Source organism: Triticum dicoccoides, chromosome 5B (genome assembly GCF_002162155.2).
Source record: "Triticum dicoccoides isolate Atlit2015 ecotype Zavitan chromosome 5B, WEW_v2.0, whole genome shotgun sequence".
NCBI lineage: Eukaryota > Viridiplantae > Streptophyta > Magnoliopsida > Poales > Poaceae > Triticum > Triticum dicoccoides.
This window is the reverse complement of record NC_041389.1, coordinates 14,236,252-14,253,087: the sequence shown is the minus strand read 5'-3', so window position 1 is coordinate 14,253,087 and position 16,836 is coordinate 14,236,252. Positions and strand designations below refer to the sequence as shown.

The 16,836-nt window shown below is 46.4% G+C and overlaps 1 protein-coding gene and 1 long non-coding RNA gene across 5 annotated transcripts; one reads left to right on the top strand and one right to left on the bottom strand.

Annotated features, from left to right (window-relative positions):
* The first annotated feature begins 1,126 nt into the window (after nucleotides 1-1,126).
* On the top strand, nucleotides 1,127-2,303 carry LOC119305021. The gene is made up of 2 exons (XR_005148516.1): nucleotides 1,127-1,731; nucleotides 1,832-2,303. It is a non-coding gene; the product is annotated as an uncharacterized LOC119305021 (long non-coding RNA).
* Nucleotides 2,304-6,146: 3,843 nt separating this feature from the next.
* On the bottom strand, nucleotides 6,147-8,157 carry LOC119307075. 4 transcript variants are annotated; one of them, XR_005149128.1, is made up of 4 exons: nucleotides 7,813-8,149; nucleotides 7,657-7,725; nucleotides 7,030-7,556; nucleotides 6,147-6,444 (listed from the first exon to the last, which is right to left on the bottom strand). XR_005149128.1 is itself a non-coding variant. In XM_037583164.1 (4 exons), coding segments are annotated over exons 1-4 (444 nt in total). In that variant the 5' UTR covers nucleotides 8,075-8,157; the 3' UTR covers nucleotides 6,147-6,443. The 4 variants fall into 4 exon arrangements, 2 of the variants coding, with proteins under 2 accessions (XP_037439061.1, XP_037439060.1); XR_005149129.1 differs by having other exon boundaries at nucleotides 7,420-7,556; nucleotides 7,813-8,148; XM_037583164.1 differs by having other exon boundaries at nucleotides 7,445-7,556; nucleotides 7,813-8,157.
* Nucleotides 8,158-16,836: the final 8,679 nt, after the last annotated feature.

Sequence of the window (16,836 nt, the reverse complement as noted above, 5' to 3'; positions counted from 1 at the left end):
AAGTTCTAGTGTGAATCAAAGTTTGAAAAAAAAATATAAAGCTTAAGTTATAGCTGATCGTGGGCACTAGGTAAATGGATTGTTGCTTTTCCTCTGAACCACAAGTTACTTTTATCACTGAATAGTAACACACATTCCTTATCGTCTCACACACCACACGTTTCTTATCCACACCACGTAAGCATTCTACTGTATTATCACTTTCAATCCATAAACTGTTCGCTTTGTGTTCTTCCTGCTAACGTCCAAGTTAGCTGTGCAAGCATTAAAACACAGGCAGCAGCAGCTCGGTGCCATTGCTAGCTTCACACACTGGTGGACACCGGGCGCACAGCTGCGTGGAGAAGTGCAAGGGAGAACACAGAGTGTTGTGTACGGCAGCAGTGAGAGAAGCAGGAAGGTCAACGATCTGCGCCGGGTAAGGTCGCTGAGAAAATCCCTTGCAGGTCAAGTGCGAGGTATGACGAACGCCATTTTTCAGCTTGAAGAAACTGAAGGAAAATATAAAACTGGAACATGGGGCAGCGGTAGCTTGGAATGATGAGATATCAGCGGGAGATGCTGAAGTTCAAGCCCACCTCGCCTTGACGGAGGAGCCCGCCTCGCGCCGGGAGGAAGGCCGGTTGCAGCACCAGGGGCAGATATAGGAGGGAACATAGCGTCACGCGCGCCATGATGCTCATAGCTGAGCACTATTGGTTGCTGTCGCGCGGCCCTGGGAGTGACGTGGGGAGCTCCTTCAACTAATTAGAACGGACCTTTGCCACCGGAATCCAACACGGGGGCCGACGACGGTTGCCCGGCGTGACCCTGAGTTAGTTTCAGGAGCAGAGGGAGTGCGTGACGGCGGAGCTCTAGAGCCGGCGAAATCGAGCGGGAACGACGGGGTGGGACGGCGGCATCACGAGGGGATCCGGGGCGGCCGCGGGATGGGCCATGGATGGGGCCGGAGCAGCTGATCCATGGATGTACCTTCCTCCGGGAAGGTCAAGGTGGCCCTCGTGCGAAGGCCGATGTGGCAGGACAGGACGGGCGGGGTGGGGGATCCCGGCGGTGGGGTGGGGGGGTGGGGGCGGCAGCGGCGCGGGAGGTGGCAGGGCACTAGATCCGTGGTTGAAGCAGGGGAGGGCCCTGACGGCGGCGTTGGAGGTGGCCGTGGCCAGCCGGCGACGCGGGAGGTGGCCGTGGCCCGGCAGCAGCGTGGGAGGTGGCCGGGGCCGGCGGCGGCGCGAGGTAGGGAGGGAGGCGGCGGTGGCGCGATGCAGTTCCGGGAAGGTGCCAGATGGGATCGGGGGAGGTTAGGGGAGGGGTCGTGGCGAGCGGGACGGGTGTTTTTATTCTTTTATCGATTGGGGGATTTCAGGAAGGTCAGATCGCCCCTATATAGGGCTATATAGAGGGAAAATAGATCCTACCACTAGGGGGTAACTACCTCCATCCTTACTTCCGTCCGATCTCATCAGGTGCGCCCGTTGATTAACGGGTTTCCTTTCTCAAAATAGTCAGACTTTCTCTATCCAATAAAAATATCCACTGGCACCGTACCTATCCGATTTGTTTGCCAGAATATATTAGTAGATAATAACAACCTCAGGTCAAACGATAGCTAGCTAGCTTTCAAACCATAACCGGACATCATGGTGTTATGTTATTCACCGTTCAAAGTTATCAGATCTCATCCACGCATACACACGTCATGTTCCATGGCAGCTCATACGGGAGATCAACAAGGTGAATTCAATCTATATCTTTGACCAATCTTGTGTTAAATACGCACATATGGCTCTTCTTTGGTGCCTATATCCATATTTGATTTTTTTCTCATCTGCAGCGTGATTCCCATGATCCAGATGTGACGACGGGCGCATGGCCGCCGGCATGCACGACGACAAGCCGAACTTAGGTTTTGGGTCGCACGGTGGCTTCTTGGTCTGTCGAGCCGCCCAGGCGCACACAACACCACCTGATGCGATCTGCACCAGTGCAACTCGGAGTTACGATTACGGCTCCACGCATTGCTCTTGTGGTGCATGTCTAGTTGAGGAGGACGAGGCATGTACAGCCGGCGCTACACAGACGTATTATTGATGAATGGATCAACTGAGGCACATCGCTGGCGTCGTTCATCATGTTGTATCTGCTACTGCCGACTGCGCACCCGAACCAAAACTAACAAGCTATTAAGTCAAAGTCGTAGATCTTTGTTGCCTGCATACTTCCCTTTGATGCATGCAAGACACCATGTCTCTACGATGTGTATATAGTACAAATAGAATGCATGAACTCATAGGATACCATGTTTATACTCCGTGTACACTTGTGTATATACTCCATACTCCCATCCTAACAAAACTGTATATTCTACTTGTATATACTACCTTCCTAACGAAATTGCATATTCTACATATATACTCACGTGCACCTCACCTAAAGCAAAAAAAAAAACGCTGTACATAATAAGTACTTGTATGTACAATTTTTTTGGATGTTAATTAGCTTTTACAAAATATGTATATACTGCCACTATGTACCTAGTAGTACAATGTGTATAGGCATACGCCTTCCTACAATTAAGAAGTATATATACTCCATGACTAAATAAGAAGTATATGTACTACATACTCCATACTCTCGTAAAAAGATAGGCCACATACTTTTTTTTGACATAAATATACATCAATTCCACATACTCCATACTTCCTTTTTTTTGAAGCATACTCCATACTTCCTTTTAAAATGATATACTACGTACTTGCATACTACTTTTCTGCATGGCGCGAAACATAACTAGCAGGCAATGTGTAGACATGCGCATACCTTTCAAGACAAAAGGCATATACACTATAAAATTCTGAGTGACCATACTACTTTTCTTTGGGTTCAAACAATTAGTGTCACGGTCATGTGTTTTTTTGAAATAGAGTTGTTCCATCCAGCCAAGAATGAAGGAGAAAGTTGAACTAGCATCAGACCAGATAATTATCGAACTAAGAAAAACAAACTGCATGACTTAATTTAATGCTTCCAGATATCAAGGAGTATCTAACGCCCCTAAAAATCAGCCCATGCAATTAACTTCCCGTGGGGCAAGGCAAGTGTTAGCGGGTTTAGAACCTCCACCTGTGACTCCCATTAACCCGTTTGGCTTGGTGCTAAGCAGGGACACGTGGAGGCTAAATAATTAGGTGGTAACTACCACTGCTTGTAGATAAAATTTGTTTGTACTAAATATATATTGTTGTTATAAGAATGATTATGATGCCCTCATGTCCGTATTTTATTTTATCGACACCTCTATCTCTAAACATGTGGACATATTTTTCGATACCGGCTTCCGCTTGAGGACAAGCGAGGTCTAAACTTGGGGGAGTTGATACGTCCATTTTGCATCATGCTTTTATATCGATATTTATTGCATTATGGGCTGTTATTACACGATATGTCACAATACTTATGGCTATTCTCTCTTATTCTACAAGGTTTACATGAAGAGGGAGAATGTCGGCAGCTGGGATTCTGGGCTGGAAAAGAAGAAAATATTAGAGACCTATTCTGCACAGCTCCAAAAGTGCTGAAACTCCATGAAAGTCATTTTGGGAATTAATAAAAAATATTCAGCAGAAGAAATACCTGAGGGGGGCCATCCACCACCCACGAGGGTGGGGGGCGCGCCCTACCCCCTGGGCGCGCCCCTGCCTCGTGGGCCACCTGACAGCCCTCCGGTGCCCATCTTCTTCTATATGAAGTCTTTTACCCTGGAAAAAATCATAAGAAAGCTTACAGGATGAAACTCCGCCGCCACGAGGCGGAACCAATCTAGGGCTCCGGCGGAGCTGTTCTGCCGGGGAAACTTCCCTCCGGGAGGGGGAAATCATCACCATCGTCATCACCAACGATCCTCTGATCGGGAGGGGGTCAATCTCCATCAACATCTTCACCAGCACCATCTCCTCTCCAACCCTAGTTCATCTCTTGTATCCAATCTTTGTACCAAAACCTCAGATTGGTACCTGCGGGTTGCTAGTAGTGTTGATTACTCCTTGTAGTTGATGCTAGTTGGTTTATTTGGTGGAAGATCATATGTTCAAATCCTTAATGTATATTAATACTCCTCTGATTATGAACATGAATATGCTTTGTGAGTAGTTACGTTTGTTCCTGAGGACATGGGTGAAGTCTTGCTATTGGTAGTCATGTGAATTTGGTATTCGTTCGATATTTTGATGAGTTGTATGTTGTCTCTCCTCTAGTGGTGTTATGTGAACGTCGACTACATGACACTTCACCATTATTTGGGACTACAGGAAGGCATTGGGAAGTAATAAGTAGATGATGGTTTGCTAGAGTGATAGAAGCTTAAACCCTAGTTTATAAGTTGCTTCATAAGGGGCTGATTTGGATCCATATGTTTCATGCTATGGTTAGGTTTACCTTAATACTTCTTTTGTAGTTGCGGATGCTTGCAATAGGGGCTAATCAAAAGTGGGATGCTTTTCCAAGAAAGGGCAGTACCCAAGCACCGATCCACCCACATATCAAATTATCAAAGTAACGAACGTGAATCATATGAGCGTGATGAAAACTAGCTTGACGATAATTCCCATGTGTCCTCGGGAGCGCTTTTCTCATTATAAGAACTTGTCCAGGCTTGTCCTTTGCTACAAAAAGGATTGGGCCACCTTGCTGCACCTTATTTACTTTCAATGCTTGTTACCCGTTACAAATTATCTTATCACAAAACTATCTGTTACCTACAATTTTAGTGCTTGCAGAGAATACCTTACTGAAAACCGCTTGTCATTTCCTTCTGCTCCTCGTTGGGTTCGACACTCTTACTTATCGAAAAGACTACGATAGATCCCCTACACTTGTGGGTCATCAAGCTACTCTAGCTAATTGCTCCTACTTTCAATATGTATCCAGATTGAGATTTAGAGTCATCTGGATCGGTGTAAAAGCTTGCATCGATGTAAATCTTTACGACAAACTCTTTATCACCCCCATCACCGAGAAACATTTCCTTAGTCCTCACTAAAGATAATTTTGACTGTTGTCCAGTGATCTACTCTTAGATCACTGTTGTACCCCCTTCCCAAACTCATGGCAAGGTATGCAATAGGTCTGGTACACAGCATATCATACTTTATAGAACCTATGACTGTGGCATAGGGAATGACTTTCATTCTCTTTCTATCTTCTGCCATGGTCAGGCTTTGAGTCTTACTCAACTTTACACCTTGTAATACAGACAAGAACTCCTTCTTTGACTGGTCCATTTTGAAATTTTTCAAATACTTGTCAAGGTATTTACTCACTGAAAAAACCTTATCAAGCATCTTGATCTATCTCTATAGATCATGATGCCCAATATGTAAGCAGCTTCATCGAGGTCTTTCATTGGAAAACTCTTATCCAAGTATCCCTTTATGTTATCCAGAAATTCTATATCATTTCCAATCAACAATATGGCATCCACATATAATATTAGAAATGCTACAGAGCTCCCACTCACTTTCTTGTAAATACAGGCTTCTCCAAAAGTCTGTATAAAACCATATGCTTTGATCACACTATCAAAGCATTTATTCCAACTCCGAGAGTCTTGCACCAGTCCATAAATGGATCACTGGAGCTTGCACACTTTGTTAGCACCCTTTGGATCGACAAAACCTTCTGGTTGTATCATATACTACTCTTCTTCCAGAAATCCATTCAGGAATGCAGTTTTGACATCCATCTGCCAAATTTCATAATCATAAAATGCAGCAATTGCTAACATGATCCGGACAGACTTATGCATTGCTATGGGTGAGAAAGTCTCATTGTAGTCAACTCCTTGAAGTTGTCAAAAACCTTTTGCGACAAGTCGAGCTTTGTAGATAGTAACACTACACTACTAGGCAAAAGGCTACTAGCAGCGCGGGTACCCGCGCTACTAGTATCGCGCTACAGCTAATAGTTAGTAGTAGCGCGGGGTAAACCCGCGCTACTACTAACATTTTACTAGTAGCGCGGATGTCACCCGCGCTACTACTAACATAATAGTAGTAGCGTGTCTATAGTACCACACGCTACTAGTATCCTAAATACTAGTAGCGCTCCATTTCACCCCACGCTACTACTAACTAATTAGGAATTAAAAAAAATAAAATCCATCAATTCCATTTTATGCATACAATTCTAACAACTAAAACAAGCCCAGATTTGTAATAACCCAGCAACATTACATATCATTAACAAGGAGCATTAGAGCATATCCATACATCTACACTTATTGCCTAATCACTTATTCCCTGCTAGTGCAAACACAGTTGAAAGCAAACAAAAATGCATAAAAACACCAAATAGTGGCATTCTATCCCTCCAAATGATTTGCTCCCTCTCCATCCTTGCAATCATCTTCTTCTCCCTTATGTGCTTCTCCCATTTATGAATCCAAGATTTCTGTAAAGAGCAAAGAACAAAGAAAATTAAATTTCAGCAGACATATATTTCCTTTCATGTTGTGATGTACATTAGCTACGGGAAGAAATATACGAAAACAAAAAAGTGAGTGATTTATATTAACAAGAGACCGCCTATGTAATAGCTACAAGCAGATGAAATTAATGTCTAGATAATATATATTTCCAATCAAGCCTAGATGAATTATATATTGCCAGGTAATAGGACATATCTAATTTTCACATTAATTGCCTTTAGTTTTCTTCAAAACTAAATACACTTAAACTTAGATCATTTCTATAGATGTTCAAAGGATAATACGGCTAAAAGAATCCAATTTCTTTGTTTTTTTGAAGTAGCTTAAAAGGAAAGCATTAACACATAATAGAGATGATTATCTGCCATAGGGTGATGCTGGACAGCTAAAAAGCTCACAACCCTGGAAAGAAGAACGGCGCGACAAAGGCGCGTGTTCCCTTCTAGTGACTACCATTTCTCCTCTGCGGGTTTCCTTAAAAAAAACTTCTACGGCTTCATAACAACCACCAGGCAGTAAAATTGCCCTATGGATACATATTTTCCTACCATTTGGTAGACAATATGAAGATGATATATTGTGCATGTCCGGTGAGGTGACCTGCACCAGAACACCAACGCCGACCGTGCCTCCCCAACCTTGTACATGTATTATCTGATTATGTGGCTATTACTGCATTGACATCAAACTCCTGTGGGGTTGAGTACATGTTGTTAACCACGATATTTCATCAAGGAAAGCCTAGTATGCAAAGACACAAGTGAAGAGTAATCATCTACACTCCATCTACTCACTACCCTTTACATATTTGCTTGATCCATGATTTCCATTTGAGAACTTCACAGTATACCAACTAATGTCCTCTACTCAAAGAGGAAAGTTACAGGTCTGCTCAATGCCAATTGCCAACTCGAATTGCTTTCTAAGTAACGCCTCACAGCTAGATAAGAGCGAGATGCTTATCACAATGGCGACAGAGTAGTCGCGGATGCGCTCGTAGTTGTCAACGATCCCCATCCGCTGCAGCGCCATGAGCCTGCTGTAGGGGTTGCTGTCCACAACCTCCGTGCATGTCCTGCGCCATGCAACCCCAATCCGCAAGCCACAGTCAATTCCACAAACACACAAATCCAGTTCACCACCTAGAAGGACTGTCAAGCGCCATCGGATCGTACCTTGATCTTCGATCGGGTGGCGGCAGCGGCGCCGGACGGGCCCATCATCTTCACCACGCGATCTCGCATCTGGCAACAGGGGAGAGGAAGATGTGGGGGCTATGACCGGAGGAAGGGATCGAGATCTGGGGAGGAAGGGAGCGGACGACGGCTTACCCAGTCGATGGAGGCTGGGTCGGGGAGCTGCTTGAGCGCGTCGAGGTCGCGGGGTAGCGCACGCAGCTCCTCCTCCATGGTCGCCGCTTCGCCTCCGCCGGACGGCCGGGTGGATCTGTTGGAGTGCTAGCAGCGGCTGTCCGGATCGTAGTGTGTCGATTGGAGCGCGGGGGCAACTTGCCGATGACATAGGCGGGCAACGGCGCGAGATGGGGAGCGGCAGGCACGCGGCCGCCAGCGTGGCCCACGCGGCGGGGGGCATGGGGGCGGACGGACGAAGGAGAGGAGGTGGAAGGGAGGCTGGCGGCGAGTGGGTTGGGAGAGGAGAGGAGGTTGGCTGCGTGGTTTTTTTTGAGACAGACGGGGGGTAGTGGGTGGTGTGGGAGGTTGCACTACTAGAAAAACCCCTACTAATGGCGCACCTAATATGGCTATTAATGGCGCATCTGTGGTGCGCCATTAACAGCACGCCATTAGTAATTTTTACTAATGGCGCACCACCTGGTGCGCCATTAGTATCTGGTATACTAATGGCGCACCACGGGTGCGCCATTAGTATAGGCCAGGGTGCGCCATTAGTATGCCTCCCAGGGGCCATGTATACCCAGGTGCTTTGGCATACTAATGGCGCACCACCATTAGATGCGCCATTAGTAACCGCGGCATACTAATGGCGCACTACCCAGTGATGCGCCATTAGTATGCACTGTCATACTAATGGCGCACTGTCATGTGATGCGCCATTAGTATGAATATTAGGTTTTTTTTATTTTTTTATTTTCTGTTTTTTGCACAGGTTACAAAATGTATAATTTGACAAAATATAGACAGCACACATCAACAACAGATTCATCGAATACAATAGAAGATTAGTCTTTGAATACAATTCATCATATTAGTCTCCGAATACAATTCATCATATTAGTCTCCGAATTAAAAAGACCGAACAAAGATAGAACATTATATTACAAGTCTCGAGACCGCGAGTAGCGAGTTTGTCTTCACATTACAAGTCGATATCGATCATCTAAACTACCATCACATAGAAGAGAGCTGCGGTCATCACGATGAGCATCATCACGATGAAACTCGTCTTCATCCGGTTTCTCCAACACTCCCTCCCCTCTCCCGCTAGATAGCGGGCGTATCTAGATTCGGCCTCGGCCCTAGTGGTGTACCCTTTGTAACTGTTACCGCTGAATCGGTGAACCTGTCTCCGACACTCCTCCCAGTCATCGTAGACTCCGGGAACCTTACCCTTGTACACGACATACGTCGGCATCGCTATGCACTAGCCAAACGAAACGTTAGTACCAATTCACAGACAATACATAAGCAATATATAAGTATGCAATAGAATGATCGGAAGAGAAAAGCAAGACATTAATAGCATCGATTACATCTAAGTTGAACGACTCTCGAAACCAAAGAGACATACTACAAGTTCATTAAAGTTTAATTACAATATGAGCCAATCGATGTTTCAGAACTAGACACAGCATCACTGCTTTCGACTCGACTCAAGGGACCGGAGCGTGGATGAAGCCGCCGTCTATCGTGGGAGTCATGAAATAACGGTCGTTGTTAGCCTGCATTTGTAGCATTGTGTCGATGTCACTGTTGGACGGTTGATTGTTGAGGTAGAACTGCCCCGAGGTACGAAGGACATCTTGATGGATGATTTCCGCAAACTCCGACTGGATGCGAAAGAATTCTTGTCGGAGGTCCGCGTCCTGGATTGCCGACACGCTCTTTGCCCAATCTTTGAGTTTACTCGGTAGCAGAAGTTGATGATGGTCCCGTACGATCGCCCGCATGTGATGGATGGCGTAGTAGGCACCCTTCTGACCACCAGGCGGCTGCTTGACGCAGCAGAACGTCGTATTGTGGGAGAACACGTGCTTGCCGTACTTACGAATAGGCCTGGTGAAGGTGCCTCCAGATTTGGCGTAGCCGGGGAGAACATCATCAAGAACCTTCTTGACATTTGTGTAGTCTACGTTCGACTGACGGTCCGGGTCGAAATACGTGGCCATGGAATATTTGGGGCTTAGGAGGATGAGCGTGCAACGTGTGTCACTGCAGAAAACACGGAATGTTAAAAGAAAAACAATTGAAATGTAAGAATTCATATGTTACGGGCTGGTTGAGGGGAGGACTTACTCGGGAAAGTAAGGCACGAGGAAGTTATCCTTATCTTGGTTTGCCAGAATGACGCCTTCGAGGTAAGAACTCGCGACTTGCCGGTCCCCAGCGCTGCCCAAGATCTTGGCACGCATGTAGAAGGGGTCGACTATCACGATGTCCGAGGTCTTGTCGCGAATGATCCGCATCTCCATACTCAGCGAAAATAGCCGAACGAAGGTGTAGTGCAGCGGATGAAGGTTCAACATAGCGTGGATGTCATCAAAACGCAGGACGATCGTACGCCCGATGGAGTTATCCACAAAGCCCTTGCCCTCTGGCACCTTGGCCGCGAAAACCGGGTATGCCACATCCTTCTCCCTGAGACGCCGCTTCTCCAAAGAAAGAACACTGTCATGCAGACTCCGCATAGCACCGGTTGCAGCATTGAGCATATTTGTCGGTAGCATCACCCTACCCGCCACATGCACCCTCCTCGAGATATCCTGCGGTGAAGGTGGCCCGTCCTGAGCACGGATCGTACTCGGTGCCGGCTGGCTCGCACCCTTCTTAGTCTTTCTTTTGCGTGCCTTCTTCTTCTCCTGTAATGGGACCGAGTTCTGCTCACAGACCGCCTTCTTGAGTGTGTTGGGGCTGATAATATTTCGCACCTCGCCTATCTGAAGCTCGGTGAAGTCGGCAGCTGGAGGCGTCTCCTGAGAGCTGAACGCCAGACGGCGCCTGTTGCAACTTGGCTTCTCCGCGGTACCAGCTAGATCGCACACGTCTTTTGTTGGGTTTGGTTCTTGAGAAGGAGGCCCCATGAAGTCGCCATCGTACCCATGCTCGGCAAAGTACTGATCGACGTTGCCAAATGTATCATCGTCGTCGTCGTCGTCGTTCTGATCACGTGACATATGCATGTTTGGATCGAGTGGCATAGGGATGTCCGACACCGTTACGGCGGTCTTGCCATGGGGCCGACTTGGCGCCGGCACGACTGGCGGTGTTGTCTTTGGGGTGGTGTCCCCCGCCCCCAAACGAATCTGGCTCTTCGGCCAAAGCAGGGGCCAGCTCAGGCAGGCGCTGAGGGTCATCACGTCTTCATCGTCGGCCCCGACGGGTCGAATCGGAGGTAACAAGTCGTCGCAGCCTGGCAGCACCCGAACCAGTTGAACCCTAAACAAGTTGGGTGGCATCTGGGTACCGTGGAACAAGGGGTTGCCCGGTTGAACGATTTTGCCCTTGGCGACATCGACCAACTCGTTGTTCACGAAGTGGAGGAGAGTGCACGGAACGTCGGCGGCGCCCTGCGAAAACATGTAGGGCGTTAGGGATGCCCAGTCAAAGGCAAGGAGATGAAGTCCTCGGCCGAGAGAGGCTTAATTAGTTACTGTGATGATGGCGTCGAGCTCGGCTAATGTCGACGCACCGCCAACGGCGGGCGTGCAGTTGACGGAGGGGCCGCTTGCTGAAGAGGTGTCGGCCAGCGTACACCCGGGTGCATTAAGCTCCCGTGCCGGCGTCGGAGACACCAATGCCCCCTCCGCCGGAGGCACCAATGGCCCCGCCATCGCATTATGCGAGTTGCTGGCCGTGAAGCTAGGAATCGGGGGCGGCCCCTGTTGGCCGCCCGCAATCCACGCACTCAACCCCGAGATAAAGGTAGGCACAAGGGCGGTGATCGTCGCTCCGAGTCGTTGTTCCACTTGCTCTTGGACAATCTCCGGAATACGCGCCACCTGTGCCTTGAGTTCTTGAACCTCTCGCGCCTGGCTTTCCGAGCTGGTCTTTTTCTCCTTCCGCACACCAGCGGTATAGTATGACCCCCATTTTGTCGACAAGCCTTTGCCGACCACACGACCAGCTGACGTCGGCTTACTGAGCTTATCCTTGTTCTTCATTACATTCAACCCCCTATTTAGAGTGGTGTCCCAAGGGTTGCTCTTAGTCGACCCCGCGCTACTGCTTTCAGTCACCTGCGGAAGGAATGTGAACCATTTAGAAATTTGGCTTCATTAATTAGAATGCAACCATATGGAGCTAATTACGCGGGGGTGTATTCCTTTCCAGAACAAGCTCAAGCTGCCTGGTCTTCGGATCCGTGGTAAGCTCCTTTGTTTTCGGGTCCTTCTTGTACCGGGCCCTGACAAAGTTCCTGGTCTGCTTGTCACCGTATTTATCGAAGAGGGGCGGTAGGCCTTGCTCGGCACGGTCCGCCTCCTCCTTGTCCCATATAGGCTCCGCCACTCTGTAACCGCCGGGACCGAGTGTGTGTTCCCCTATGTTCAGCTCCCGCATTTGTTTCCCCCACTCACTTGATTGGGAGCTTGCGGTGCTCGAGCAATTGATCTTGAAGTCGTTGTAGTCATCTTCGGTGATCGAAGGATTTTTCTCCTTGATCTTCTGATAACTCTCACCTTTCTCGATCATTCTCTTCACATTGCTTTTCCAAGTAGACAGGGCCTTGCTCATCTTCGTGAGGGCAGCATTGTTCACTTTATTCCCTTTGAGGCTTGTGTTTTCAAATTCAGCGGGGAACTTGTATCGTTCGTGCAGCTTCGTGAAGAGGAGGTGGCGCAAATTCCCTGGGTCAGGATGCCTCAGGTTCTCGGTGTTGATCGAGACGGTGCTCCGGACAATGCACCCGAGCTGAAGCGAGTACCCCTTGACTATTCGTTCGGGCGCCGTTGGATTCCCGTTGGAGTCCACTTCAGTAACTTCCTCCTTGAGGGTGCGGAGCACGATCGGGCGCCGGTCCTTCCGTTGCCTCTTCGGTTGGCTGCCATCTGTGCGTGCGCCGCCATCATCAGTGGTGGCATCCTCGGCGGCACCATCAGTGGTGGCATCAGTGTGGTCATCCTCGGTGGCACCATCCGTGGTCTCAGGATCGGTGGGGAAGGCGGCGGCCTCATACAAGTGAGGTTGTTCCTCCATCTCCTGGGACAGCTCCCAGAATGCCTTGCCGCCCGAACCACCGGCCTCATCGTTGTGGGCCATGTTTCTCTCTAAATAGAAACTAAGTTTGATCAAAAAGTTGGTTATTGTCAAGGAACAAGATCATGGTCTCATCATTTAGGGTTTGTCGACACCGAGGCATCCTAAAATCTAAGCTTTTATCATTGAGGGTTTTTCGACGCCGAGGCACCCTAAAAGCCTAACCTTTCATCATTTTGATTTTTATCGACACCGAGGCACCCTAAAAGCCATGCATTAGTCACAAGTACGCCGGGGCACTTGATCCTACTTAATTAACTACTAAGATACACCGGCCCATGCATTAGTCACAAGTACCCCATATGTCCTATTTTTAGCAAAGTCATGCTAAAATTCACGGAAAATTTCAGCATGACCTTTGCTGAAAATAGGACATATGGAGTACCCGAATTTGCCGGAAGGAAGTTAATCGACATTCCGGCAAACTCAAGGGCCTCTCGGGGTACCTGCAATATCATCACGACACGATGGTCGGAGACAAAACCCAGCAAACTAGCACAAACCCAGCAAACTCAAGGGCCTCTACTTTCATATGGATGAAAAGGCCACAATGTGCCTCTACTAGCACCACAATCTTAGTTAACTTCTGGGGACATCGGAAAGTTAACATCCGCCTGATTATTATGAGGACTTCACTGCCACTACTAGAAACAAGCAGCTCTGCTAACAAAGAACAGTAAAAATGGGGCTTGCCTTAAGATGGGAAGTAAAGTTGCAAAAACTATCACAAAGAACAGTAAAAATGGAACATAGCTCAGCATTTGTATTGATAGGAACAAACATAAAATCAAACCATGGGCATCTACTAGGTAGACCAACATAAAATTTTGACTGGAGTTACATAAGGGGAAATTGATGTGATGAATGGCAGTTTGGGAGCTGAGCTGATCATGTCCATGTATTCTAATTCTACAGTAAGATGGCATTGCTGTTGGTACCAATTTATTTGTTCACAAAGGTACATTTTTGGTAATGCATAGACAACATCACCTTTTATTTATCATGGTTGGTTCTGTTCCATAATTATATCAGCCCAGAGTGTCTTATTAGATATCAGACTGAATTGTAATGCACCCATTCTAAAACTTTAAGTGAAAATAACCCTTGGTGTTTGATATGCATAACAATGAAAGATGTTGGTTCACATCTTTTACTGATAGTTTGGTGGTTTTATTTTTCTAGCCCACCGTCAATCACTTGGTAGCCATGACAGAGAAACCGCGGGGCAAATAGTGTGAGTAGCTAATAAGGGCTCAAAAAAAGACTTTAATATGTCTGATGATCCAATGGATTGGTATCTATCATCTGCTACCAACATGTATTTTTTTTGAGAGAGATGGATTACCAACATGTATTATGCTATTTAATTAAAGCTCATGCCATGCTTATCTTACATCAGATTTATTTATTCTAAGCTATAATTATTTGCCAGTTGCTTGGCAGTACGTACTAGACATTGTGGCATCATGCATGCTGCGTGAGGTGAGGCAATTTATGGCACATAGATGTTGATCCACTGACATTCATAAATTTCAGAAGAGAAAACAACAGGCATTGCCCATGCAGTATTTACTGCTAACCAGGGAGAAGAGGTTCTTATTTTCACTCCCGCAAATTGCCAAAGCTGAAGTTATATTCTGTTCTTGCTGTATAAACTTTGGTAACACGAACATAGCGGTTGATATAATGTACTACTCCTTTATCAAAGATGGAGTACCTCTGTACCATAAGTCTTATATTTTGATACGGACGGAGTAATATTATGGTTTGCTTCTAGTGGTGATAGAAAGTAATCATTGTCTCAGAAATGCAGAGTACTCTGTTTCTGATAAATAAATAGATCCCAAGAGACAAGAAATTAAGTTTATCTTTTGTGCGCTACAAATGGGCTAGCAATCCAGTGGGGCAGGCCATCCACTGGTGACAAAGAACTTATTGCTCAAGCTTTGGTTAGCAGCACTTGTTGGTCTATTTCTCAAAAAAAAACACTTGTTGGTCTTCTGCAACTGTGTTTAAGTGCTGGAGAAATTATTGTTCTTGGAGCATTAAGTATTTGGAAGACTGGTCATCCATTCTGCAAACTTTGTTCTGGCTTTGTACCATACTGTTTTTTTTTCATCTAGACTAGACTAGAATATAGTTTGCCATTAGGATTTTTCAGATCCGTGTCACACCATTACAATTTAATCTGTGTTAATCCCAGTCGTATAAAACACGCTTGAAATGACTTGGAAAGTTCACCAGAGATCGCGTACAGCTGAGAATGCAGCCTCGTGCTGTATGTGTTCCTGCGATGACTGAGTATGACGCTTTTCTCTAAAATAAAAAGAAATTCTCTAAAAACTGAGTATGACTCAGACTAACCACTACAAGTACTGGACAGCAGCAGGAGCAACCTCAGTCCCAGGGCAACACAATTTCTACAGCATTAATTTTGGACTTGTAAATGTCGAGATAACTTCTACTCTAGACCAAAACCCAAACCATGGCTTACGAGGATTCATTTTGGTCGAACTGACGCAACTTTGATACCTTGCTTATAGATATAAAATGCAGTGATTGAAGATAAGCGACAATAGCTAAGGCCTGCCTGCCGCAGGTTTATGTTGCACTAGGATTAGTATGTGACACTAGAAGCAGAAGTTACTACTTAATTATTCTGTGAAAAAACTTACTAGTTCACTATGACACTACAAGCGAAGGACGGAAACATGAGCTTTATATCTGTTACTACTTCCCAAGTTGGAATACAACTCCAAATCTGAGGCCTTGTTTACAGAAAATGCAGTGAACTGCACTGCCACTAAAATGCATCAGCGCAACAATGTAAACAATGTAACTCCAGAACTGAGACCTTGTTCCGATACAAAATGCAGTGAAATGAACTACCAATAAAATGTACTAGAGCAGCAGTGTATTAACCCAAAAGCCAAGACCTTGTGCAGAGGGAGAGGGGGAGAGGGGGAGAGGAGGAGGGGGAGCTCACAGGGGCCGGTGAGTGGGGCGCGGGGAGGATGCCGGTGAGTGGGGCGCGGGGAGGATGTCGGGGACGAGGTCCGGGTGGGGTCGGGGCGACGTCGGGGCGGCGGGGCAGCGTCGAGGCGGCGGCGCCCTGCGAAACCACGATGAGAATGCAATACACACCAAAGAATATCATATACAAGAATTGCAGAAATTAAACAAGGTCAGACCCACACTATAACCATACATTTGACATTCTTAATTACAATTCAGTTTTGAAAAATGGAATTTCACTTAGGCCCTGGAGAAAATCTAAATGGGAAAATTATGCTATTCCACAACCTCTCGAAAGCTGCATTTTCGGTCGTTGCAACATTTTGTTATAATTAATATTATTTCGTGAAAAAATAGTTATAATACTATTTATTATCCAAGTGAATCAAAATGAATGTTTTCCTACTATTGCCAATTGGAATAAAAATATTTCATATGTTCATATTACTGCCAGTTCTAGGCTTCAACATGAGAAGTACTAATTCCCTAGGGATTAAGAGAGCATCAGCGCGCTATAAAACACCACAAACTTGCTCACGAAATTCTTAGAAAAGAATAGTATACATATGGGAAGAGCAAAGGTAAGCTCACATACATCTACAATAGTAAATACTGCGGCAAATTTTCCCAACAAGTCCATTTACACATGGAATCAACCACACTAAAAAAGCAAATGTAAACTACGCGAACCTAGAAAATCATTCATCACCCATGAGGAATTTGAGATACAACCATATAGGTAAGGATGGAGGTGTTCAGTATGGGATGAATCGAAACGGGAAGATGAGACCTCACCGCGTTCTGCAGCGGTTATATTCTGCGATGGTGGTGTGGACGGGGCGGCGTCCGGGCGGCGGGGTCGCGTCGAGGCGGCGGGGCAGCGTCGAG

Coding starts and splice junctions, on each gene's coding strand:
- LOC119307075 (XM_037583163.1), bottom strand. CDS start 8,074: ATGCCCCCCGCCGCGTGGGCCACGCTGGCGGCCGCGTGCCTGCCGCTC. Junction 7,726..7,812: donor ACCCAGCCTCCATCGACTGG/GTAAGCCGTCGT, acceptor CCCTGTTGCCAG/ATGCGAGATCGCGTGGTGAA. Junction 7,557..7,656: donor CCACCCGATCGAAGATCAAG/GTACGATCCGAT, acceptor TGCATGGCGCAG/GACATGCACGGAGGTTGTGG.